This window comes from Nelumbo nucifera, chromosome 4 (assembly GCF_055504915.1).
Source record: "Nelumbo nucifera cultivar China Antique chromosome 4, China Antique-T2T, whole genome shotgun sequence".
Lineage (NCBI taxonomy): Eukaryota > Viridiplantae > Streptophyta > Magnoliopsida > Proteales > Nelumbonaceae > Nelumbo > Nelumbo nucifera.
In genome coordinates this window covers 19,899,624-19,927,010 of record NC_142652.1, presented here as the reverse complement: position 1 = coordinate 19,927,010, position 27,387 = coordinate 19,899,624, and the positions used below count along the sequence as shown (strand labels likewise).

Here is a 27,387-nt window from a genome sequence, read left to right as displayed (position 1 = left end):
TAATTTTCAACTTTATTTAAGTTTTAACAAGAAGAATGCTTGTTCACATATTTCAAGCCAGCAATATTAGGATGCTAATAAGTTTCATTTGTTGAAATCAATTTGGTATCTCGGGCTGACGAACCAGGTAAGTTGCAATTGATTTTCATTTTTAGGATTTGATTACAATTAAAAAAAGGCTGGTTCCTCTCAAAATCCCTTAAAGTTTTCCAACATGTTTGGCTTTGAGGATATATGGTCATAGTATGACAATACCGATATGGGTACTAGTGCTTCTATGGATGATGCTACTTTTGAAGTCACCCATAGGTTGCTATTATGAAAAGAAAAAGTCTAGCCAAGTCTAAGAATTGTTTAGTATAAAAGCTCTTAAGGGGGAAGGGAAAAAAAGATTTGTTTGCATAAGATGTAAGAGTGATTTTATTTATGACATCAAGGGTGGGCAATAGCCATTTGGCTACACATATGACTACTTATCTAAGAAATAAAAAATAATCAAAATCAAACACAAATCAGAACACTAGGTATGCTCATAAAAAACCAAAAAAATAAAACCAAATTGAGAAAATCGAACCAAAAAATTGTGAATCAACAATAAATAGAATTGACTGGTATATATATAATGTATACCATGTATTATCTATATATTATATATAAATATATGCATTATATAATGTCTATTTATGATATATAGTATAAATATAAAAATCTGAAAATTGAAATTGGCCAATTGGTGGTACCAGTTTGGAGAATTGCAAAGACTGGTGGTATTAGTTCATTTTGAAGACAGCTCACAATTTGGTTAATTGAATTGTAAGAACCCCCACTTAACACTTTTTTTTAAAGCAAAACATCATATTTTATTCAATTATGAAACTTGTATGAATACAAAATAGTGGCCACAGTATCAAGCAAGAAAACACAGGAACATTGTATAAAACAAAGAAGTGGTAAAGGAGAAAATGAAGAAACTTCTGCAACAAACAAATGGTGAGGTAGAATCACAAACTGAAGAGATAAATGAGCGCATCTCTAACCATCGAAGAGAGGGATAAAGACAGTTGTGATTCATTATAACTTTAATCATTTGTAATCATAACCGCCAGAACTTTAACTACTAAATTGGAACTTTGATAGGCTAGAACCATAACCGTCGGAACTGTAATCACCGAAACTTGAATCAATTGGAAGTTTAACAACCCAGAAAATGTAACCGTCAAAACTGTTATCACCAGAAGTGGAACCAATTGGATCTTTAACCACCCAGAATTGAAATTGCCATAACTGTTATCGCTAGAAGTGGAACCAACTAGAACTTTAACCACCTGGAACTGGAATGTTAACCACCTAGAATTTTAATCGTCGGAATTGGATCCACCCAGAACTTTAACCATTTGGAATTATAAGTGCCGGTGGAATAAAAAAGGGAATAGTTATTGGCGGTGAAAATCAAAATAGCGATTAAGGCCACTGCCCAACACTCCGCCTCCTATACAAAAATCCCTGTGAAAAAGAACAAAAGAAAAAAAAACAATAAAAAAGAAAAAAAAGGAGAAGAAACAAAAGAGAGTTGATGATTAGGCCGAGTTAATCAAGAAGAAGAGAGAGAAGTAAGGGAAAGGGAGAAGGGAAGAAGAAAATGAAAAAGAAAGGAAGAGAGAGGGAAGAAGAACCCCAAAACAACCCCGAAATGGAAACTCTTTCAAAGAAGAAAGAGAGGAAACCTCTAGAACCGTTAGAGATGGAGACTTCCAAGAAGAGAGAGACTCTTGTCGGGAATGGAAGAGAGACTCTCCCGAGAAAAAAACTTGCTTAACACACTCTTTTCGGCATAAACTAGAGTAGATTGTGTGATAAAGAAACTTGCTTAATTTCCGATGTAAAAATAAACTAGAAATAGTTCATGAAAATAAACTATTCTGGTCCATTCGTTGTCCATGGCAGGCCTTGTGCTATCCTCTAACGTCTTTTACACTTTCTTGAGGAATTCTTCCTTTTTAATTCTAATTTTAAGGTGGCTAACTCTCTACCTGGAATAAAGTAAAAACAGTTTTAAAAAACTAATTACTTTTAATTTGTACACCAATGATAAAATGATTATAAATATAAAATATTAACTTTATTGTTTATAAGTTTTATATAATTGTATATAATCTTTATACATACAATTAAATAATAGCAATTTTTAATCAGATCCGGTGGGGCTAAATCTACATACGGAATTTAACATCTAAATTCGAAATAATCGGATTCTATCTCCAATCGGATATTGAATTTTGAGAGTGCATTGACAGCCCTAATGAACTAATGTAGGTCGAGTAAAGTAATTTTTATTTTGTTTTCTTTGATAAACCATTAGTTTTCACTTGTCTTTTTTTTCTTTTTTTTTTGGTGCCCGATGGTTGGGTTGTTGTTTGTCGAGTATAACTAAACATCGATTGGATCGGGCGGATTAGGGTTGTTGAGTATGTCCAACCCAAGATGAATCCGTGGTGCGTCATGGGTCCACTGGTTTCTCCATCCCTCGATGCTCGGATTCTCCTACTGCCCTACATAAGGCGTGAAGAGCGATCTGTCGGTCGTCGATAATCAGTCGACAGACGACAGTTGACCCCCCTATTCCTCTTCAGCCCTTTACAGTCATCATACGAGGACAGTGCTGTCAAGCACGTGTCTTTCTGCTTGGGTCGCCATTAAAGCTCCAACGTGTGGAAGATTTTATGAGCAATTACGGTCTCCTCTTTCCTAGACGACTCGTCCAGCTTCCAGCACAGACCCTAGAAACGAGGGAAAAAAGTAAGAAAGAAGGATGGCATGAAACTTGAACTTCAACTTTTTTTTTTTTAATTTAAATTGAACAAATAAACTGTTTTAGAACAGTGAAACAAAAGATGGGCTTGCTTCGATTCTCGTTAATTTCTCTGTTAACATCAATAGGAGGACCTTCTAATCGACTTGATCTCTGCTTTCTAACCTCCTAAAATCCACAGAAACGGGTATGTAGTTCTGGTGATCTTCCCCCTTTGCTCGGCTTGTCATTTTCTCCGTCAACTTGTGTTTGTTCTTCCCGGTTTTGCTTTCGTGGGATCACTTTGTTTACAGTTTGAATCCGTGATGCCCCCCTCTCTTCTGGGTTTTACTTATTTATCACGCGTTGTTGGTTTTGATTGTGTTCTGAGTTTTCACTTGACTGTGGATTTCTTAGGAAATCCCTGCTGCCTAACGGGTTTTGGGTAATTGTGTCGGTCTGGATTGAAGAGATCACTTGCTATTTTATGCTTTAGAAATATAGCTTAGGTTTGTTCTTTTGTATTCGAAGTGATCTCTCTCTCTCTCTCTTGTAATTGAGTGATTAAACATTATGATTTGAGTATGTTTAAGTTTGAAATTTAACTATAATTTCGTTTTCAAACTGAAACTCAGTTTGTACATAATATTAAATGGTCCTAAAGAGCGATACAGTAGCAGAAAGAATGTTGCGGTGGTGGCAATAATATGAGTATTAGAGGGGATGCTTTCCTAAATCCTGTTTATCAAATTGATTAGTTGATTCCAACAATGGGCAAAAGGGTTATCGTTACAAGAAGGGTAATGGAGGAAGTAGTTGGATAGCTTCTGCAAGTGTGATGGATATCTTCTCTGAGTGGATATGAAATGGTATTGGTTTTTCATATAGAGGCCACCCTTTGGTTTTGCAGGTATTTCCAAGTTTTCATTGGCCCTTAAATCTCTTTTTCAGGATGGAGGAGATTATGCTTATAAATGAGGAGATTAAAGATTTAAAGGGTATATTCAATGCATATATAGTTAAGATGCAACTATTTGCTCGGTAAAAAAAGCAGGTCGTAACTTATTCTTGAAAAACAGGGTTGTAATGGTTATGCGAATTTAGACACTTTGAACACTGCTTTGAGGATGGTTCAACTGTATTTTCAAGAATTTCTGTTGGTTCATATGCAAATAATTCACTTTGATTGAAGGGTGCTCACATGCATTGTTATACTTGCAATATAGACCACTATTATTTAGAAAGTTAGCTGTCTCTTTCTTTATAAGGTTTTAATTGTTGGTTTCTGAATTAAACTTTTTGATACTAAAGAATTATAGGCTGTTAAGATATTACAAGATATCTGTTGAAGAATGGATGACTTTGAAGGAAGTCTTGGGATGTTACTTCCAAAGTGGGGAAACAACGAGTCATCTGCAATGGAGGAATCTCACTTCATTGTTGCTTGGTTTATTGCTGCCTTAGTTGGAATATTGACTATTGCCTACACTGTCTTCCAGTGGAGGAGAAGTATTAGTTTAAGCTGGATGAAGGCCATAGCAAGGTCAAAGAAAAACCCTAAGGCAAAGCACAAGGTTCCTCAAGTTACACACACCTGGAACTTGGAGTCTGTATCTCGTGGGAAAAACCTAAACTGTTGTGTATGTTTGAAGTCTGTTTCTCCATCCCAACCTCTTGGTCCAATGATGGCTTCAGACAATTTCTTTAACAATTGTGCAATCTGTGGTGCAGCAGCACATCTGAACTGCTCATCAAAGGCCCATAAAGATTGTAAATGTATATCTATGTTTGGATGTGAACATGTTATGCACCAGTGGGCTCTTAGGTGGACAGAAAACACAGATCAACCTGATGAAACTTCTTGTTGTAGTTATTGTGAAGAACCTTGTAGTGGGTCTTTCCTTGGGGGATCTCCGATTTGGTGTTGCATGTGGTGTCAGCGGCTAGTACATGTTGAATGTCACACAAATATGTTCAATGAAATAGGTGATATTTGTGATTTGGGCCCATTTAGAAGATTGATCTTATCACCACTCTTTGTCAAGGAACTAAGTTGGACTGCCTCTAACGGATTTTTAAGCTCAATAACACACGGAGCCAATGAGCTTGCATCTTCTGTTCGTGGATGTATCAGGGGTCAAAGTAAAAAGTACAAGCATGGAACTGAAGCTTCTGATGACTCAAGCAGCAGCTGTAGTACTTGTGACTTATCGACTAATAGCAGTGCAGATGCTCATCAAACATCAGAGGGTCTTCATGGGACAAATGGAAACTGCAATGGCAACATGGATACAGGTGACCAGGGACAAAGTGGTGAAGTCAATGATAAGATGGAGTGGAAGCCAAATCACAAAAGGAGTAAGTCACCCGGTTGGAGTGATGAATCTCAGATATTAGGGGTAAAACAGAAATTTGAATTGATTGATCTACCTTCAGATGCAAGACCCCTGCTAGTATTCATCAACAAGAAGAGTGGGGCCCAGCGAGGGGGCTCACTTAAGCAACGTCTGAGCATTCTTTTGAATCCTGTTCAGGTTAGTATAAATAACTAACTCGGCACTGATTGCTTTTCTTTTTATAATTTTCCCTTTTTCCTTTTATCATTTTTTTGCACCATGAAGTGCATTTTTTTGAGCTCTCTATTGTGTAACCTCATACTTTGTTTCACACTTTTGAGCTCTCTATTATGTCCTTTATAAGGTCATTAGATAGGTTTTTTCATGTCCTAGATTACACTACAAAAAAATTGATTGAGAAATGGTTACAGTGGGTCTGACATGTGACAGCATAATATAGTACACGTTGTGCAGCATCTGATGTTGTGGTGCATTACCATTCTTTGACTTGGCTACGGTGGGCCACTTTTTATTGGATTTTCATGATCTGATCTATTCCTTATTCGGTTATTCCTCTTAGGTTTTTGAGTTGAGCTCAAAACAGGGACCAGAGGTAGGTCTTTGTTTATTCAGAAGGGTGCCCCACTTCAGAATTCTTGTCTGTGGGGGAGATGGTACGGTTGGTTGGGTTCTGGATGCCATTGACAAACAACATTTTGTTTCTCCACCTCCACTTGCCATTCTTCCAGCTGGTACAGGGAATGATCTAGCAAGGGTTTTGTCTTGGGGAGGTGGTCTGGGCTCGGTAGAGAGACAAGGAGGCCTCTGCACAGTGTTACGCCACATAGAACATGCTGCAGTTACCATTCTTGATCGGTGGAAGATAGCGATGGGAGATCAACAGGGAAAGCAACTCCAACCCCCAAAATATATGAACAATTATCTAGGTATGTTCATTTGAATCATTTCTTATCTACATGAAATATGCACAAGTTTTCTTCATATAGAGATAAGAATGCCAACCAAAGATATAGCAATGTTGTTGACTGGTTTTGCACATGCATGGGTTGAGATTTACCAACATATTCTAGATCTAACCCAATCAATAATCTGCTCAATTAGATGGAGTATCCTTTTAATACTAAGATACAGGTTGCCTTCTCCCCTGCTTGTGCACACATACCTTGCTTTAGCTTCCTAATTGATTGCTAAAGTTCGTACAAAAAAAGTAAACTATTCAAGAAGTTCCAAAGATAATGTGGTTTTGCCACAAAAAATCTTTTATTTTTATGATTTTCTTCCCTTCGACAGTGACAAGCATTGCTAAAGATAAAGCAAAAAGGGTATACAGGATACATACATGGAGGGAGGGCATCCAAAAGAACAATAACAAGAAACGCCTTCCTGCTTTCATCAGAAAAAAATACCATTACCTAATGCTGATCCACATGCTACCCAGGATCTTGGGAAGGGCGAACTAGATACAGACCTAACCTCTGGCATTTTAGCATGACTTGGCTCCCTGCAGGTCAAACTTGTGTTCTCATGCTTTCCAGCCCAGATTTTACCACCACATCAAGCAATAGTCCCTACAGCTCTACCTGCCTTTATTGAAAACCATATAGGCTTACAGATTGATACCCTTGACTAGAAACACCCAACACACACACACACACAATAAAAAAAAGGTTTCTCACACAATATTTACATCCCAGAGGTTCTACCAAAATAGAAGATGCAGTGTAGCTAAAGGCTTTAAGTGTCGCCTATAGGTGTAGGTGTTTGGAGGCCAGAGGCCCATTACCTAGGTGCTAACTAGGTGTTTAGCATAGATGCTAAAATATCTGATAACTTGTGCCCTTTAATGTCTCTATCTACCACCTTCACAACCTCATTTTCTTTATCTATCTGAACCACTTCGTCTGATGGACATGCATCATCCATCTCTTCTTTATCTGTGACTGTATCCCTCTCTGGTTCTGAGCATTCTTCTGGAATAACCCATTGCTAACTGCACAAGAGCTTTATTCTGAAGTTTTTGTTCTACTTAACTTTACTCTCAATATAAGACCTATGCTACTACTTCAAAGAACACAAAACAGTGTTTCCATACATATTTGAGATCATATGCCCTTTGCTAAGAATGTCTATTTCCTTCAAACATTCCTGTTAGTCCCAGAACTTCCTCTCATTGTGCATTTGAGTTATCAACCAAAAACTTCAGTTCACCATTCCGTTCATTGCATGGGCCTGCCCCAAAGAGCACACTCTTAGGCTGGTAAAACTCTAGAGATACGCACTGACTGGCTACTTTTGGATTTCTTCAACTGTTTACTGATGTAGGAGATAAAGAGTCAGAATTGGTATTTTCTGAAATTTTGGATAGTTGGGGTATTTTTATTATTTTATAATTTTCTGTGGGGTTCAATGAAAGGGTCTGATTTGTATAGTTATAGTTTGTTTATGTTTAAAGTTTCAGAGTCATTGAATAACTAGTTTAAGAGTTATTAAGTCTTCTTTGAATTGAAATGGGATAGTATGCTTCTATTTTTGATGTTATCCATAAAGAAAGTAGACTTCTGTTTTTGACTCATACTAGGATTCTTATGAGTCCAACAGTTTGAGTCCTAGGATTCTTATTGATGTTTAGAGAACTGGACTGGGCATAGAACCGGAAAAGGGAGAGGTTCGCGGGTCATAGGGTCAACTGCAGTCAAATCAGAGGTTGAACCGTGATGATGTGGCATATACATATATATTTTACAGGTCATATAAATAATACATATAATATATTTCACAAATATTATTATATTTTAAATGGCTTGTTTTTAAGTTTTTAAAACAAATGACCAGGGTTCAAGTCTGTTAACTCGTATTTTCTTTAAAATACACATGTATTAAAGCAATAAATACATTAAAGAGGCACAAATAAATGCAAACAAAGAGATGGACTAATGGTAACAAAACGATACACATAAATAAGAGGTTTTGGGTTCATCTTGTCATCAATATTTTGAAGTTTCTATTCTGGGTGGTTTCATAAAACTGGGACCGATTTACTGGTTAAACTGTCCGGTCAGCTGGTTTTGGCCGGTTTTTCATGAACTACAGTTTTCAGTGTATGACTGAACAGGCTAGAGGTCTGGGACACAGTTTAACTGGTCTGACTGGCCGATCGGGTCCAATTTTCTAAACAATGATTCTTTTGAGTCTAGAGTTTATAAAGATGTATGGACGTTTTACACAAAGATAAATGGAGTATATTGAGTTTTTTTGAGCCTAATTATGGTGAGTGATTCCCATACCCTAGAGTGATTCCTGGTATTCTCTCTCTTTTTTCTTTCTTATTCCTTCAAGAAGTCACTGCAGTCATCAACACTCATTTTTTTTTATCAAAGGACTGGAATTGAACTGGTCCTACATCATTTACCCATGTTACCACTATTTTCCTTCATAACATGTAATATCTTTCAGCTGACAGAATCAGCTCCATTATTACACTGCAATGCCCCGTATGTATGACTAAATATCCACTCCTAGCTGTCCAGTTGTAACTTCAAAATGTTCTCTTCTATAATCTTCAAAACAAAAGTTTTCATCTATTTTTTCTTTTTAGTTGAATGGTTGAACCATAATCTATTTCTGGTACATCCAATTTGCTACCTGCTACCCTGACTACAGCTTGATGATTATGTGTCTCAAATCTCTGATCCCCCTGTACCTCAAAAAATCCCCTTGTATGATTGGAGTTGGCAATTCCTAAACTACCTTTTATTTGGTCCATGCTTACTTTAACAAACTCCTGGCTTGTTGGTTCTTAACATAACCCCACCCCATCAAAACCGATCATTTCTCAAGGAACTTTGTCCACTGATAGATTCCAGTAAACTAAGGAATTTTTTCATCATATAAAGCTTGGTTTGAAGTACTTAATGAAGGTAACTTATGTTCGTACATTTGCATATTTTATCTTCTCTATAGTTATTTACATTAAAACAGATATTCTTAATGCATTTATTTGATTTATAGTTATTTAAGTATAATGAATATTCTTAATATTTATTCGAATTATTGTAGTTCTAAATCAACAGACCGAGATGGCCTTCAATATGTTCTTAATGTATTTACATTTGTTACCTTTTCATGTCATTTTTATCCTCTTTTCCCCATGTTTTGTCCATTTCACACTACCCAATAGAATACAATGGTAGCGACAGGGTTGAGCCATTCAATGAAGTGGGTTCTGGCATCAGAAATATGATTGGTGATAGCTGTTGTGTTTGTTTACTTCCTGGTTGTATAGATCTCTCATGCTGTAAAAAGATTATTTATTTTAGTTACTTTTTCCAGGAATTGGTTGTGATGCAAAGGTTGCCTTGGATATCCATAATTTACGGGAAGAGAACCCAGAAAAATTCTATAATCAGGTATTATATAACATCTACTAGTTTATGTATCTTGAGCTTCTTTTTGCTATAGCTTCTAGAGATAGAAGGGGCACTTAAGAAGACTCCACACATTGAAAAGTCCATACAATGTAAAGTCTTGTATTTCTAAAAGCTTGTGATTTTTCTTTTCTTTTCATCTCTCTCTCTCTCTCTCTACTTTGGCTTCATGGGGCTACACAACAGGGGGTAGCCCATTCCCCATGCTCCTACAAGCTTGTGATTCATTGGAATGCTTTCATGTGAAGCTGACAACTTTGCTAAAGTTGGTTTCTCTTGAAGGCTGGAGGACATTGGTGTTTTGGATCCCAAATCAGGAAACAACAGCTTTATATTTTCAAACCGAACTGCTTCTTCAGTTGCATTATCAGGACTGGACAGTGTAGTAGATAGTTTTGCCAGGTTGGAGTAAACAATAGAGAACAATAGAGAACAATATAGAACTAGAATCAATGCTGGGGCTGGGGGACATTTGTAATTTGTTATATACTTGGACTATATAATTCTGTCAGCATCTTTTTACCAAAATAAATCTTGATTTCATGATTATTGATCACCCATCATGTGTAGAGTTTACTAGTATGCTCATAGGCACAGCTTCAAACATATTTTAGTAGTTATTCTGGCCTTTTTTTGATATTGTAGTTATTCTGGCATTGAATGCATGATTTCATGGTTATATAGAAAATCAACCAAGCTAGAAGTGCCACTCCTATTTTTCTTGTTTCGATTTTGGAGTATAATTTGGACATTATCATGGTATTGTCTAATAATCCAAATAGTTCTCCATTCAGTTGCACCTTTCTGGTTGCATCAAAAGTGATGCCCTATCTACCATCATCCAATGGAAGTCTCCTAGCTAGCCTTGTTGGCTGACTCTTTGCCTATCTTAGATGCATATGTTATTTTCCTCTAAAGTTCATCTACGACACCCTTCATTTATCTGTCCATTTTGATTTAATCCAGATGCTTAGTTGTCTATAAACTGCCTATTTTTAAGTTCTAATATGATCAGAATTTTGGATTATTTGATCTGTCATTTTCTAGGTAAAATTTTGTTAAATGCTTAGTGTTTACATTGTTTTTGTTTATTATGTCACAATTAACCATGTATCGAGGGAATTATTTTGATTTTACGGACAAGTCTTTCTTTCAGCTCTATTGGTTTGGGAAGTAGTTACTTCTTTGTCAAGGAATGTGGCTAAACAAGATATCTAACATATTATGAAACTATTTCTTCTCGTTTTTTCTTCCAGAAAGGTCATAAAAAAGCAAGTTCTATTATTAGATTTATTTATTTATATTTTATATTGGATACTAGGTTTATTTTTCTTTTTAACTTCATAACCTGAAGTGGCCCTTTTGAAGTATAATGGTAATATAACTTAAGGAAGACCTTAACATTTCGAAATCGAGGTCATCTCAATCTTGGTGAGTCATAGTCTGAATCATTTTGTAGAATGATCTGTGTTGACTTAGGGACTTTCCCTGTTGAGTGGACTGCTCATCAAACCCATTATAATCTAGCTGCAAATATTGTTTGTTTCCATGTTGTTTTACTCTGGTTTAGTTTGCTTCAAACTTCTTAGTGATTTATTGCTGAAAATAGTGGCAATTTACCTGCAGTTCATGAATAAGGTACTTTACGCAAGAGAAGGTGCAAAGAGTATCATGGATAGGACATTTGAAGACCTCCCATGGCAAGTTCGAGTGGAGGTTGATGGGGTTGAGGTTGAGGTCCCTGAGGTGGGTGGGTGAGGGTCTCCAGCACCATTATTTGTTCTAAACAATATTATATGTGCAAGGATATATGGAATTTACTAAGGGCTATCCATAAAATATAATTACCATTAATGAACTTAGACCATTCTTTTTTTTAATGTCTATTTCACTACTAAGAAAAGGATTGTATCCGTAAAAGCAATATACAAACCATGTAAATGCCTCTACTTTCCTACTAATGCAGGATGCTGAAGGTGTGCTTGTAGCTAATATTGGAAGTTACATGGGGGGTGTAGATTTGTGGCAAAATGAGGATGATACTTATGAGAACTTTGATCCCCAGTCTATGCATGACAAGATGCTGGAGGTTGTCAGTATTTCTGGAACATGGCACCTTGGAAAGCTTCAGGTAAGGTAGAGCATGTATATAAGGTATAATATGATAACTTTGAATTGATTCACATCTATCTACCATATGAGATTGATATTCTATTTAACTTGTGTGTATTTCTTTTGGGTGTTGCTATTAAAAATATTTCTATATCAAATGGACTGTTTTTGTACTTTTACTTTTGGTCATTGGGGAGTCAGATCCTTGGTTGATGAGCAGAAAATCTTGCTGGAATTGATTTTATTGAACATAGTTGACTCTTTAATATATTCATGCTTAGTAAACTTGATTGTAGTAGCAAACCTGTCTTAGGTTGGACTCTAACCTGGAGCTTCATTGTTTTCAAAATTTAGGGGTTTCTTTACAAATTTAGGGTCCGTTTGGTTCGCAGTCAGAATCGAAATGCTTCGGAATCGGAATCGGAACCGGAATAGTTTATTCCCGTAGTCTGTTTGGTTCAGACAGGAATGGGAATGAAAATTGGAATCAGCAGGAATGGGATTTCATTCCCAAGGGAGGGGGAGGAAATGGCCATTCCCTCAAATGGGGGAATGCCATTCCACCAGGAATGGGAATGGGATTCCGATTCTGCCAACCACAGTTGGAATCGGAATAATCCATTCTGATCCTGATTCCAGACCCCTATTCCCACGAACCAAACAGGACCTTAGGTTTGAACATTTAAGGAGATGTTTATTGCAGTCTATGCAACCCAGGTGCACCGAGCATAGGAGTGGTGAGAGAGGATTGGGATAATATCTTATTCTTCTTCTGCCAGTTGAGTATGCTTCTTCTCTAAGAGCAGAATCAGCAGATCTTTTAATTCTTGCTCAAGGTTTATAATTGGCTTCCATGAATAGTTGACAGACCTGATTGTTAAAGGTGGCTACCAAGTGGTTATTCTATGCTGAGATCTGGGGAAGCAACACCTTGGATTTACAAGTTTCTGCTCAAAGAAGCAAGAACAAGATGCAGCAGCCTGAACTGCCTGCACATGCAGGTCCAAAGAGCTACCTATTGTTTGGCTGATTCTTTAGAAAAAAAGGGGTCATGCAGGAAAATCTGTTGTCAGAAATTCCGGTTCTAGGGAGTGAATCTTAAAGATCTTACTGTAAATATAAGTTGGTGAAGTCAACTTTTGGCTGTTTTGTATTTCTAACTTGCTATCCAAAATTTGGATATTAGGGAGATTGCCTTTTCCATACAATTTAACTTATCTGTTGATTATCACTGTTTTTTGGTAATGCGTGAAAATAGGTGGGGCTTTCCCGAGCTCGTAGACTTGCACAAGGGCAATTGATCAAGATCCAGCTCTGTGCTGCCTTGCCGGTTCAAGTAGATGGAGAACCCTGGTTTCAGCAGCCATGCATGTTATCCATATCACACCATGGCCAGGTTCTTTCTCTCTCTCTCTCTGCACCTACACACACACACACACCATTTCTATGGAAGGATAATAGGAGACTCAAAAGAGCCCTATATGCCCCTCACTATCTTCTATTTATGAAGCAAATTTCACTGCCAAGGCCCTTCCCCCATCCAAAATCAGTCTGTGATGTTCATTTTTAAATTGAAAACTGAAATATTTGATAGCTGATATCAATTGGGGAATGCTTTAAAAAAAGATAGATGTGAATTTAACATGGACTTGGATGGTGAGTCCAATCTTGAGGGTCAATATCTATTGGATGGATTGAGCCCATTATTGCTCCCATGACAGAAACAGAGGGGTTACCTGGCAATGGTGAGACCAAACCTTTACTAAAAAATATCTAAATGCTGTAAATACACAAACAACATATCGTTGTCCTGGTTTCTATTTTATCTATGTTGTGAGGATTATTTAATTGTTATTTTGTAGTTGCTGTTAGTAGGTTGTCCTCTTAAGATGCTGTCAGTTAGTTATTTTCTTTCTTTCTTATTAGTTTGTTTCTAGGGAGTGCCGCCAGGGGCATACATGTAATTTCCATTCTTTTTATATTAAGTTAATATAAATAATGAACTGGCAGCAGTCAGAATAAGGTTTTCGTTTTCTCTCAATCATATATTCCTCTTCTTTTCTTTCTCTCTCGTTTCTCTCTCTCCATGAATGATTACATGGTATCAGAGTAAGGTTCTGGGCTATAAAAGAATTTCGGTCTCTCCTATTTGAACCTGCTTCGTCCTCTTTTCCTTCTTTGATTTCTTGGACGTGGAAGACAGAGAAACCCTAGCAGACTACTTGCGGCTCTCCCTTTGGGTTCTTCCTTGGTCGTAATATCAAGGAAACCCTAGTTGAAGAAGGGCGATGCAGATAGAGACTCCCTTTCTTCTCTGTTCGATGCTGTGAAGTCAGTTTCTGGTTGGCACCTTCGTACAGGTGCTGGACAGGGTATGTGTTCTTGTTTTTTGTTTTTGGCCAATGGTGTGAAGGCCTTATTCCTTGGTTCTATACATTCGTTTGGATGCTGGATTGTTAGACTGTATGGGCTGTAGTCGGACTGATAGTATACTATTCTAACGTCTACCTTGGCTGGTGTTGGACTAATTACCGGGCTGGTTTAATGACTGAACCATTACAGAGTTGATTTCAACAGTTTTTTTGTTTTCTTTTCCACATCCCAGAAGTAAATTTCTTGAGGGTTGGTATTCTGTTTGTGGCTGTTGTGTAGTTGTGTGGGATTTGGACTGATTTCAGCAGTACTCTATGGCAAACTATGATTCAACTTCATCGGGGGTTACACCGACCCGTAGCACAGCTGGTATGGGAGGTGAAAACATGATGTTTCCCATGCTCATTACCCCTTTAAATGGTCTAAACTACATGGAGTGGGCTAAAAGTGTAAAACTTTATGTAATGGCAAGGGGAAAAGCTGGTTACATAAATGGAAGGGTGAAAGAACCCAAGAGTGAGACAGCTGAACATGATAGGTGGGACCAAGAAAACAGTATGGTGATGTCTTGGCTCCTTGCAGCCATGGAACCTGATGTGAAGAAGAACTTTATGTGGGCAGACACCGCTAGTGAGATCTGGGAACAGGTAAAAACTACCTATTCTAAGCAAAGGCATTATGCCAAGGTTTACCAGTTGCAAGCTGAATCCTCAACCTGTAAATAGGGAAATCGTAGTTTGTCTTCCTATTATTCAGCCCTTACTTCCATATGGAAAGAATTGGATTAGTATCAGGCTATAGAGTGGAAACATGATGACGATGCTAAGGCCTACAGGAAGCTGGTTTCTCAGCAGCGTGTGTTTGACTTCTTGTTGGGACTGAACCCTGCCTATGAACCCTTGAGAGTTTAGATCCTAGGAAGCAAAGAGTTGCCGTCGGTTCACGAGGTTTAGTCCCTTGTTCAATCGGAAGAAAGTAAGCGGAGTGTGATGGTTACATCCGAGGGGGAGCAACAAGTTGCTTTGGCTGCAATGAGTAATAACAACATGGGGAAGAAAAGTGACACCAAGAAGGCTGATGATAAAGACAAGTTGTTTTGTACCCACTGTCGGCGCTCACGGCATATACGTGACACATGTTGGGACATTCACGGGAAACCCAAGTGGGCAGTGAAGAACCAAGAATAGGGTAAAGGGCAAGGTTAGAAGAAGATGAACACAACACATAATGCAGCACATGTGGCAACCCAAGATACTCAGGTTGCCGGTATTACCCGGGACCACCTTAATAATTCTGACCCCAAGTAAGATATAATGAATTCCTTCAGAGACCACTTGGAGTCCTATGGTAGGGCTTTGCGACAGATGGATAGCTCAGTCACTGGTACTCCTACTTCATTTGCATCTACATCAGGTAACACAGTTTCTGCATTCCATGTCACTCCCACTGGTTCCCCTTGGATCATTGACTCAGGGGCTTCTAACCACATGACCGGTAAGCCAAACTTGTTTCAGACTTATAGCCTTTTGTCAGGAAGGAATAAAGTGAGGCTTGCAGATGGCTCATTCTCCTCCATTGCAGGCCAATGATCAATATCTCTTCCCCATGGCCTTAACCTGAATTGTGTATTGCATGTCCCTAAACTTCTTATAAATTTGCTTTCAATTAGTAGTATCACAAGCTCTTTAAACTGTAGTGTAACCTTTTTTCCTGGCTCATGTGTTTTTCAGGACCTAACTTCTGGGAGGACGATTGGTAGAGTGAGCCTAGTGGATGGTCTCTACATTCTCGACAACAAAGCTGATCTCTCAGTGTCATCCTCAGAGTCACATAGTCAGTCAAATTAGAGTCAAATTTTTTTCGTGGCACAGTTGGTTAGGTCATATTTCTTTTGAATTATTTAAGCCCTTGTTTCCGGTTTTATTTAAGTCATGTTCAGTGTCAGAGTTCCAGTGTCAAACGTGTCAGTTGAGCAAACAATGTAGAACAACTTTCCACTCAAATAATAAAAGATCAAGTGTTTCTTTTCACGTTGTGTATTCTGATGTACGGGGGCCTACTACTGTTCCTTTTCATGTTGTGTATTCTGATGTATGGGGGCCTACTACTATAATCTCTGAGGGTTGATATAAGTACTTTATCACATTGATCGATGACTACTCTCGCTATACATGGGTATTCCCTATGCGTAGTAGAGACGGAGTTCCAAAGATTGTGAAAGACTTCTAGAGGATGGTATTTACGCAATTCCATGTTGAAATACAGATCTTCCAATCCGACAATGCAAAAGAATACTTCCATGGTGAGCTTAATGAATTCTTTGCCTCCCACGGATCTATTCATAGGAGCTCATGTGCCAGAACACCACAACAAAATGGTGTTGCAGAAAGAAAAAACAGACACCTCCTTGAGGTAGCTCGCGGGATGATGTTACACATGAATGTTCCAAAAAGGTTTTGGATGGATGCTATACTTGCAGCTGCTTATGTCATCAGTCGCATGCCCTTCATAAGTGCTGAACTACATGGCCCCTCATCAATTGTTGTTCCCTTAGTCCCTTTTATTTTCCATTCCCATGTGAGTTTTTGGTTGTCGTGCCTTTGTCCATGATTTGTCTCCGTCTCGAGGTAAGTTAGACCCTCGGTCCATTCCTTGTATCTTTCTGGGGTATCCCTCCTCTCAAAAAGGGTATCAGTGCTTTGATCCCGTTAGTCATAAGTTTTTTGTATCTATGGATGTGTCCTTCTTTGAGTCTGAGCCATTCTTCCTTGCTTCTCCTTAGGGGGAGAGTAGTAGTGTGGAAGAAGAGAAGCAGGTTCAGGTCCGCAAAGTCTCTCTTCCTTCTATTCTGGACCTTGCTCCCTTTCATGTCTTCCAACATACACGTCGGAGAGATCAGCAATGTGGTAGAGATGTGGAGCAGCCAAACATTGAGCAACCGACACCGTTAGACTCCCAGGAGGTAAGTCCAATCCCTGTTGCACCTATTGATACCCCTACTCCTACTATGGATGACCTTGACATTCTTATTGCTCAAAGAAAGGGAGTCAGGTCATGCACTACCAAACACCCCATTACCCAGTTTGTCTCCTATGATCACATTTTCCCCTCATACCGAGCCTTTCTATCCGCAGTTGATTGCATCTCTGTTCCCAGAAATGTTGCAGAAGCCTTAAAATGCCCCGAATGGACAGATGCCATGAAGGAGGAGATTAATGCTCTTCATAAAAATCAAACTCGGGAATTGGTGGATCTTCCAAAGGGGAAAGATCCCGTGGGGTGTAAGTGGGTGTTTATAGTTAAACACAAGGCAGATAGAACAGTTGAAAGGTATAAAGCAAGATTAGTAGTTAAAGGGTACACTCAAGTGTACGGGGTTGACTATGATGAGACTTTTGCTCTAATAGCTAAGATGAACTCAATTAGGGTTCTCCTGTCATTAGCTGCTAATTTTGACTGGGAATTGCATCAACTGGACATAAAGAATGCTTTTTTGAATGGTGACTTAGAGGAGGAAGTATACATGGTTCAACCCCCTGGATTCTGTGCCAAGGGAAGTGAAAATAAGGTGTGCAAACTGAGAAAGTCTCTTTATGGTTTAAAACAATCTCCCAGAGCTTGGTTCAGTAAGTTTCACATGGCAGTTCAGCAGGTGGGCTTCAAACAATGTTAGTTTGATCATACACTCTTTGTGAAGAGATGTCAGGAACAGGTTGTTGTATTGATAGTGTATGTGGATGATATCATCATTACATGAAGTTGGAGTTCAGAAATACAAAAATTGAAACAATTCCTTGCATCTAAATTTGAAGTGAAAGATTTAGGTCCTCTGAAGTATTTCCTTGGAATTGAAGTCGCCCTTTTAGAAAAGGGTATCTTCATTTCTCAAAGGAAATACACCCTTGATCTATTACAGGACACAGGCAAATTAGGTGCAAAGCCAGCAGATACTCCCATGGATGTTGACCACAAGTTGGGTGACTGTGATGGTGAACCTTTGAAAGATGTGAAACAGTTCCAAAGGTTAGTGAAAAAGCTGATTTATTTGTCCATGACCCATCCAAACATTGCCTATTGAGTTGGGGTTCTAAGCCAATTCATGCACTCTCCTAAGAAACCACACATGGAGGCAACAAAGAGAGTTCTTAGATACTTGAAAAAGTATCTTGGAACAGGTCTACTATTCAGTAAACATAATCACCTAAAGGTGGAAGTCTTTACAAATGCTGATTGGGCAGGTGCTGTGGATGACAGAAAGTCCACGAGTAGGTATTGCACATTTGTGGGAGGAAACCTAGTGACCTGGAAAAGCAAGAAACAAAGTGTGGTAGCAAGGTCATGTGCTGAAGCTGAATATAGAGCTATGGCACATGGGGTGGCTGAAGTCCTTTGGCTAAAAAATCTTCTAGGGGAGTTTGGAGTTGTTGTTATAATCCTATGTCTCTTTACTGTGACAACAAGGCAGCCATAAACATCGCCAGCAACCCTGTCCTACATGAGAGGACCAAGCACATTGAGGTGGACAAACACTTCATAAGGGAAAAATTGGAAAAAAGGGAAATATACATCCCTTATGTCAACTCCAAGGAACAATTTGCTGATGTTCTCACAAAAGGGCTTCTATACTCGCGGCACAATGAGTTATGTGACAAGCTGGGCATGATAGACATATTCAGCCCAAGTTGAGGGGGAGTGTTGTGAGGATTATTTAATTGTTATTGTATAGTTGCTGTTAGTGGGTTGTCCTCTTAAAATGCTGTCAGTTAGTTATTTTCTTTCTTTCTTATTAGTTTGTTTCTAGGGAGTGCCGCCAAGGGCATACTTGTAATTTCCATTCTTTTTATATTAAGTTAATATAAATAATGAATTGGCGGCAGCCAGAATAAGCTTTTCGTTTTCTCTCAATCATATCTTCCTCTTCTTTTCTTTCTCTCTCGTCTCTCTCTCTCCATGAATGATTACAATCTACTTGTTTTTTAATCACAATTTTACTTAGACTTCACCTTATAAAGAAGCAAAAGTTTGTTCAAGTTAGCAAATAACCTGACCATCTTATGATTATGTTCTATTCACTTCTGCAGAACATCATCCACCTAGCGCTGGTGTTCTCTTTCCAAAATTCCAACAAATTAGCTGTTATCTATCCCACTTTTTATTTTATTTATTTTTTTTTTCCGTTCGCTTAGGTTTCTTAATTTGGTTGTGCAATGAATGATCATTTCACATTACACATAGTTGGGTCATTGGCACATTTATTAGCTTCTGGTGTTATTGGATATACTTCTTATTTCTCTTCAATAATGCAGGCATTCATGTTAAAGAGGGCATCCGAGGAGCCTCTTGGTCATGCAGCTGCCATAATCACTGATGTGCTAGAGAATGCAGAAACCAACCACATAATCAATGCTTCTCAGAAGCGATCTCTTCTACAGGAAATGGCACTTAGGCTATCTTAGAGGCCTATCCCATCGGCTGCAATATTTGTTGGTAAGGTTCACATTATATAAATATATGTGCACTGCAAGAATTAATCATGTTTAGATGCAATAGTAATTTTGCAGTTTTATTTCATCTCAACATGTCACTTCTAGCATCACTAGGCTGAGTGTAAAGTTCTTTAAGATACTGCTACTAGCATAAGCCAGTATGTACACGCATATATATGTATATATATATATATATATATATATGTATATATATATATGTATATATATATAAATATTTTGTACATACAAATATATATGTATATATATATATATATACAAATACTAAAATACATGTTCAGAAAATTTATCTAATCTTTTGCGATTCAACAGACACAGGAAACATATATTGACCATCTTGACTTGGTTGATTTTAGTTTTATAAGACAATTTTGATGCATATGCTGTACAGGCATTCTTTTCCAGTCTGAATTACTAAGGTGAAACACACACACACAGACACTGGTCCATTTGCAGACATCTTTAGGCGTCCAGTACTTACAATGTGATTATGTATGAGAAATTGAAAATACAGTCTTGGTTTCATAATTAACAAGGCTGATGACATTCATTGTCACTGGAGGCTGTATTTGGTTTGACAGAAAACAAGAGAGGAACTGAAAGTTGAGGGAAAGTTCTCTAGGATTTTTGTGAATCTTATTTCTATGAAACCAAACACAGCATGCTAGAATGCGTTAAACTACCAAGGCTTTTATTTTTGGAGTTCCACAACTTCTCCATCTCTCTACCCTCACAAAGTCACAACCAAGCCATTTATTTCTCCCAGCGATCAAATGAATACGTAAAAACTCGTATAGTTGCAGGTTACGACCATGATTGCTTTCTCACCTACCCGAAGAATAGGGTTCTTTGGTGGACCCTTTTTTATTTTTCAATGAAACTAACAATTATCATTTCAATAAAAAAGAGGGTAACAAAATTCTGAAAAAAGGAGGATTATCCATCCAACAAAACGGCAGTCGGGATAACTTTCAATTCCATTTCTAAAACAAAAGCCTTCACCTCTGATCTCCCTCCTGCAGCAAACAAAACAGCAGCCAGGTTGGTACCTGACCTGAGCACGGCTCCTATTTCCTAAGCTCAGTTTGGAAGAAGTACAAATACAAATATGTAGAGTGTAAAACCTTATATTTTGTATTATTTTTTATGTATTTGTACTTGTTACTCTTTCCATTGGAAGGGGTACAGTATATATATATATTTGAGCAAAGGAGGACTTTCAATTATCTCAATTAAGCATATTAGAAGAAACAACGGCTGTCAAGAAATCATGACAAGTCGACCAAGTAGTAATAGAAGAAAAATTGATAGCAATTTGAGCAACTTTGTGAGCTGCCATATTTGCCATCCTTCTAGTATGAGTAATTGAGAATGAATGGAGGTGTGATAAAAGACCTTTGCAATCTTCAATAGTAGTGTTAACACACCACGGTTGGGTTGAGGAATCCACCAACAAGAGGTCAGTTACTTGTTTAGCGTCGCCTTCAAAAGCCACATTGTCAAGCTGTAACTCAATAACAAATTTGATACCCATGAGGAATGCAATAACTTCAATTTGAAGAGGGGAACCAACTGGGAGAGGAATTTCACAGGAATAAATATGAACACCCCTGTGATCTTTGATAATAATATCAGCTCCAGTTTTGTTTTCTCATGCTGCACTATCAATATTTATTTTCAGCCAGCCAATACTTGGTTTAGTCTAAGAGTGGTTCTGAATAGGAAATGTAGTCTCAATAGTGGAAGAGTAACAACTTTTTCCATTCTTCAAGTAAAATTCACATAAATCTTGAGAATGTTTTATAATAGCTTCTTGATTGAAAGGTTTATTATTAAAGATGGTGTTATTCCTCTCCCTCCAAATCGTCCATAGGATAGTGGCACCACGAAGAAAGACAAGGGTATCTAAATTTTTCTCTACCTTCAACCAAGACAGTAACCACTCAACTAGGCTTTGATTAGGATAGAGCTCTATTCTCAAGTTCAAAATAGAACCAAACCAAATTGGTTGGACCATTGGACAATAGAGGAGGATGTGTTCTGTGGTTTCAACATTCTCTCCACAAAGTTGACAGGTTGGATCAATGTCACTGATATGATGACGGAGACATACCTAGGTAGGTAAGATTCAATGAATACAACACCATAAGAAAATCATGATTTGTGGGGGGAGACTATTATACTTCTAGAAGTCAAATCATGACCAGCCCTGTTATGGGCCCGAGCGTAGGATCGCGTCACGGGTCGCTCCACCGCAGGAACCTCAAATCTTTCCTTCCTTTTGGCCTTGCGTACATGCCCTATTTTGACTATCTCGCGGGTGATTTGTCCACGAGATCACTTAACTCTCCTTTACTCTATTTCTTGACTGAATATTTGATATTCTCATTTAATAATGGTGTCTCCTTAAATAGGAGATTACAAGAGTCCTAATCTTAGGGAGTCTCCTTGCTGAATAAGGAGACTTCCAATTCTATTTTGCTAAGGATAAGATAAGCTAATCCTAATCTGATAAAAAGATAAACTAATCATAATCTGATAACAAGATAAACTAATCCTAATTTGATAATAAGATAAACTAATCATAATCTGATAATTTACTAACAAGATAAGATAAGAGCAATAGAATAAGATAAGAACAAGCAAGATGATCTAATCAAATCTGGTGGTGGGTCAAGTTCTTGTTACTGCCGGCGGCGATGGTACGTCTTTCCGAGGAATGCATCCATAACAAGCCCCCAATTATATAATTGGCCGTTGATGAGCTCGGTTAGTTGAGAGAAAATAATTTTAAACAAAAGAAGTAGTAAACCGTCCATGAGGGGTTGGAGCTCACACCAATCAATCCATCTTCTTAGATGTAAGGAGTGGGAGTTGACATTGTAAGATAGAATCTGTAGTAGATGAGGAAAAGAGAATGTTTAATAAGTTCTTCTCTCCAAGTCATTTGCATGTGGTCAATGAAGTTTGCAACTCTCCAATTGGAGATGAGATCCCGGTGAGCTTCAAAAGTGACTTGTACCTCAGTAGAAAGCCATGGATCATGAAGTATACTAATTTGTATTTGTACCTTAGTAGAAACCCTCCAAGGTTTTGCACTCTACGTATTTGTATTTGTACTCTTTCCAAACTGAGCCTAAAATACGTTCTTATTATCTTATGGTATACAGTGTTTCTATATGAAATATGTAATGCTCTTTTTCCTTTGGGCAAATGTGTGGGCATAAAATTTCTATATGAAGTACTCATGGCCTTTTCTTTGGGCAAAGGTACGCTTGATTTGCTATGTGCTTGTGCCTTAACTATGGTGGTGTTCGGAAGCATGGTGAAACCATGCCATTTTGGGTTTCAGACCACGCCACACCTAATTCAGTGGTGTGATTTAAACCCCACCATATCGTGGTGTGGTTTTTCCTCGTGGCCTCAATTACACCATGGGGAACTATAGTCCCAATGTTGGTTACGGTGCTTTATAGATTCATTTTTAATATTTAAAATTATAATTAATTAGTTTTATTTTATTATGTTATTATTTTAGTAGTTCTCTTATGTAGTGTTTTCAACCCGTTATTGATCTTATCGGGCAAACCACTCAAATCGTCACCTGGTCAAGATTATGAGTTTGGTTTTAGTAAGACTTGGTGGATGGTTGAAAATTATTGACTTGGTCAAAAACCATTTGACCCAGATGGTTGGGCCATTGATCCGATGAATAGTTGAAAACCATTGACTTTGTCAAAAACTGTCTGACCTAGATGGTTGGACCGTTGACCCATTTGACCTGGTGGACGATTAAAAATTGTTGACTTGGTCAAAAACTATCTGACTTGGACGGTTGGACCGTTGACCCGTTTGACCAGATGATCGTGTCACGGGTTGCACACTATGTATGTAAACTTTGGGAGGCCATAACTTTGCACTCCAATGTTTGATTGAGGTGATTTGAATGTTCGCGATACTTTGTACAATGTTTGAATGTTCTAGAGTCCCAATATTGTTTATTATAATATTTTTCTTCATATAACCTATTGAAGTATGCATTTCTCATGTCTTTATATCTTATTAATAAATAATTCAGCTTTTGGTTTAGTATTATTAATGTATTTATGTGATTTGTAAGCATTTCACTAGCGTATCCAAGCGTTTCTATATCTTTCATTCGTATCCATGCGTTTCCAAAGCGTATCCATATCCAACTTTATCTGATACGATACCCGCTACCGATACTCTGATCCTTGGTTGACAGTAGGGGTGTTAATGGATCAGTGTTGGGTTAGACCCCGTCCAAATCAAAATTAATTTGGATGGATTAGACAGACCAATAAAACATTGAATTGGACCTGTCCAGATGTAATGGTCCAAAATATTTAGTGGATTGGATTGCACCTAGTCCATCTGTAATGGATTTATATTGGATTGGGTCAGATTGAACAAATATCCGGCCCGTTGATAAAAGATAAGAATACAAGTGTCAATGAACCAAGTTTTAATTGGAACAAGTCTAAATTAAAACCAATTTGAACAGATTTGATTTTCCAGACATTGAATTGGACGGTCTAAAATGGTCCAAAATATTCATGAGATTGGATTGGACCTGCTCTATTTGTAATGAACTCATATTGGACCAAATCTGGTCCAATTGACACCCCTAGTTGAGAGTTGAGATGGTCACTCCAGCATGGGCGGTGGGCCTCATATTTTCTCTGTTCTGTCCCCAACCTTCAGTCCCCTCCAGGCCACCAATTTGTTCTATATAAGGCCAAAGAACGTTTCCTTTCAAGCCAAGCCTGATCTCACAGCTTTGTTATCTGCCACTTACACCGCTGTGTATAGACTTGCTCATGGGCTGGGTAGTTTCATGGGCTGGCTTGCCTTAGCCCGTCTTAAATTGGGCTTGAACAAAATTTTAAGTTCATGGGCTTGGGCTCAAGTTCTAAAAATTGGGTCTGACTATTTTTCGGGCTGGATTTGGACTTTTCCAAATAAGCTCAGTCCGATAATATTAAATATATAATAGAAATATAATATATGATAATAATACATAATATATATTGTATAGTAATAAAATTAATAACAAAAAAATACTTTATATATTAAATGTATAAAATATTATATAATATATAATATATTATTAAGGGTAATTTCCTTAAACTATTCTTACTGTTTAGCTAATTGACCAATTCCACTCTTACTGTTTTAAAGTATCCGTTTTCTGACAATTGTCTAAAAAACACGTGAGTGATAATTATTTTAAAATTTTTAAAATGCCCTTATTATTCAATGACCTCCCAGAAGTCGGTTCAACAGAAGCCTTACAGATCTGAGAGATACTCAACCGGTTAGGTGAGTCAGGAATCTGACCCTCAAGATTGCACCTGAAGTCTCTTGAATCACCCAGAACTCTCTGGGGTGTCGCCGGAGCTTTATTTTTAAGAGAGATCCGGCGGGAAATAAATCTTAAGGAGGGGCAAAGGAAAGAGAAAGCAGTTGACAGTGACAGAGCAACTGGAGGAGGGGACTAGGGAGCCTGGGCACCAAGGGAAATCACTCCTCGTCTTCCTCTGAGCTCAGCGTTGATGCGACTTCCTGCTTGATTGACCGGCATGAGTAGCCAGTGGGTGGCACTTTCTTCCGTCATTCAGCCCGACCCATACTGAAAATAGTCCGTGCAGTCAGTGTTCCAAAACCCAGCACCCAGCGAGGGAGACACTGGCATCCCCAACCGACAGCTGCAACAATGACGGAAAATTCCTTGGGGGAGAATCACAACATTCTTTGCTCCCATCCCCAACCGGCAGCTGCAGCCACGGTGGAAAGTAACTTAAGGGAGAAGCACAGGCATCCTCTGGTCCCATTCAATTCTCGAGCTGCCCCATCCCCAACCGGTAGCTGCAGCGACGAGCGTATAAGGGAGAAGATGCGAAACCTGGTTAATTAGCAATTTACTGTCAAGGTAGAGGATACTTCTACCATGTGGAACCCAATGTTTGACCTTGTGAAATCTGGTGAAATTTTTTTGACAGATGTGAAACTAACGAGTTCAATCATCAAAACTCAGAAGCGGGTAGAGGCTGCTTCTTGAATAGTCACAATACCCATTGGCTTCTTGAATAGTCGCAAAACCCTCTCTGCTCCCCTCTTCTCTCTCTCTAACCATGTTCTCCGTTCATCTTCTCCAATCATGTAACAGCCAACCTGCATCTAGCGGTGTAAAACAGTTCCGCTTCTGTGTGGAGATTCATTCCAGTTTAATATAATTTTAGAGCCTCTTTCTCTCTTTGCCAATGATAGTCGTCAACGTGCATGGACTTATCCACCATGAATTGGAACCGAAAGATGGTTGATGGTTGCTCACCTGTCCTTTGTGAGAGACCAACAAATCTATGGTGGACTTACTGTAACCTCTAAAATGCCAGATTGAGCAATCAGCGGAGAAAAGCTGGAGATCTCTGAGTGAACAAAAGAGGTGGACTTCTTTATAGAGTATGCCTCAGATTTGAGATTAAAGACGAAGAGCGTAATAGAAAACCGAACCGATCAGTTCAGTTTCAGTTCGGGATTTTTGAAATATCGAAGGATCGGTTCGATTTTTGTTTACTCTACAAAAAAACCGACGGTTACCGACTGATATATATATTTTTAATATATGTCACATATTTTGTATGAATTATATATAAATATAAATTCATTATATATAAAAATATATACTTATATTATATTTATAATGATCTATTTATAAATATATTATATATTATATATATTTCAAATATTTATAATATATTATATATTATTTATAATATAATATTATATATATATATATTTGTATAATATATATTATAAATATAAAAAACCAAAGAATCAAACTGGTCAAAAACCGAAACCAACGAACCGGTTAACTGGTGGTATCAATTTAATTTCGGTTTGGAGAATTGGAAAAACTGATACCACCAGTTTGATTTACAAAAAAATGCCATGTTTCAGTTAACCGAACCATAAACACCCCTACGGATCGGCATATTTGGGTGCACCTCAGGGTCTTCCTGGTGAAATGAAGAAAGGGCAAATTCGACCCGTCTATGAAACATCATCATGGGAAGTACTGATCTTAGAGGGCAAATTTGATTTCATTTATTTCCGTGATGTCAAGTTTTAGAATATGTAAACAGTAACTCTATAAGGATACAGTTAATCAATTTTGCAAATAATATGGATAATTTACGAAAATTGCCCTATTATTAATAATATAAAATTAATATATTATAAAATATCTATCAAAATCAGACTTTGGGCTTGGGCTACACCCGATGGTCAGGCCGAGCTCGGGCTTGGACTTAATAATTTTCAAGACAAAGCCCGGCCCGAGCCATGAACATGTCTAACTGTGTATAATGGATTATATGACCAACCAATCACGAGTCAATATTCTATATGCGTGGGACCTACATGCATATGGCATCAATGGCCTAATCTAGGAGGGTGGTGGGTGCATGGGCAAGAATTTGGTCCTTCCAGAGAGGCAGAGACCTTCAATTTTATAGCGTGGAGTCATATCAATGCTGTAGGCAGAAAGCCCAACTTTGTCCATGTGGTCGGTCCTCCATGACCCAAATCTCTCATTTACTCGTTCCTTCTGAGTTCTGACCAAGGGGTAGCCTCTGAAACCTACAAAACCATGTGCCCTGCCGACACCTCTCCAGTAATTGGACAACAAACAACCCATAGCATATGTGCCTGTTTGAGAGGGCTGAACTGCAGCGGCTTCTGGCTGTCCGTGTGAGTGAAAAGTTTGAAGAGCCAAATCTTCTGTTGATTAGCCAGTTGAAGGCTGT

The 27,387-nt window shown here is 38.1% G+C and overlaps 1 protein-coding gene across 12 annotated transcripts; it reads left to right on the top strand.

The window, feature by feature from the left end:
• Positions 1 to 2,459: 2,459 nt before the first annotated feature.
• DGK1 (diacylglycerol kinase1) lies at positions 2,460 to 25,843 on the top strand. 12 transcript variants are annotated; one of them, XM_088903416.1, is made up of 9 exons: positions 2,460 to 2,796; positions 4,100 to 5,322; positions 5,705 to 6,071; positions 9,475 to 9,551; positions 11,196 to 11,315; positions 11,536 to 11,700; positions 12,940 to 13,077; positions 19,361 to 19,541; positions 19,950 to 20,240. In XM_088903416.1, the coding sequence occupies exons 2-8, from the start codon at positions 4,141 to 4,143 to the stop codon at positions 19,508 to 19,510; spliced, it is 2,199 nt and encodes a 732-aa protein (XP_088759542.1). In that variant the 5' UTR covers positions 2,460 to 2,796; positions 4,100 to 4,140; the 3' UTR covers positions 19,511 to 19,541; positions 19,950 to 20,240. The 12 variants fall into 12 exon arrangements, with proteins under 12 accessions (XP_088759542.1, XP_010258111.1, XP_088759541.1 ...); XM_088903415.1 differs by having other exon boundaries at positions 2,484 to 2,996; XM_088903414.1 differs by lacking the exons at positions 2,460 to 2,796; positions 19,950 to 20,240 and adding exons at positions 2,812 to 3,657; positions 3,740 to 3,786 and having other exon boundaries at positions 19,361 to 19,625.
• Positions 25,844 to 27,387: the final 1,544 nt, after the last annotated feature.

Coding starts and splice junctions, on each gene's coding strand:
- DGK1 (XM_088903411.1), top strand. CDS start 4,141: ATGGATGACTTTGAAGGAAGTCTTGGGATGTTACTTCCAAAGTGGGGA. Junction 9,552..11,195: donor CAGAAAAATTCTATAATCAG/GTATTATATAAC, acceptor ATTTACCTGCAG/TTCATGAATAAGGTACTTTA. Junction 11,316..11,535: donor TTGAGGTTGAGGTCCCTGAG/GTGGGTGGGTGA, acceptor CTACTAATGCAG/GATGCTGAAGGTGTGCTTGT.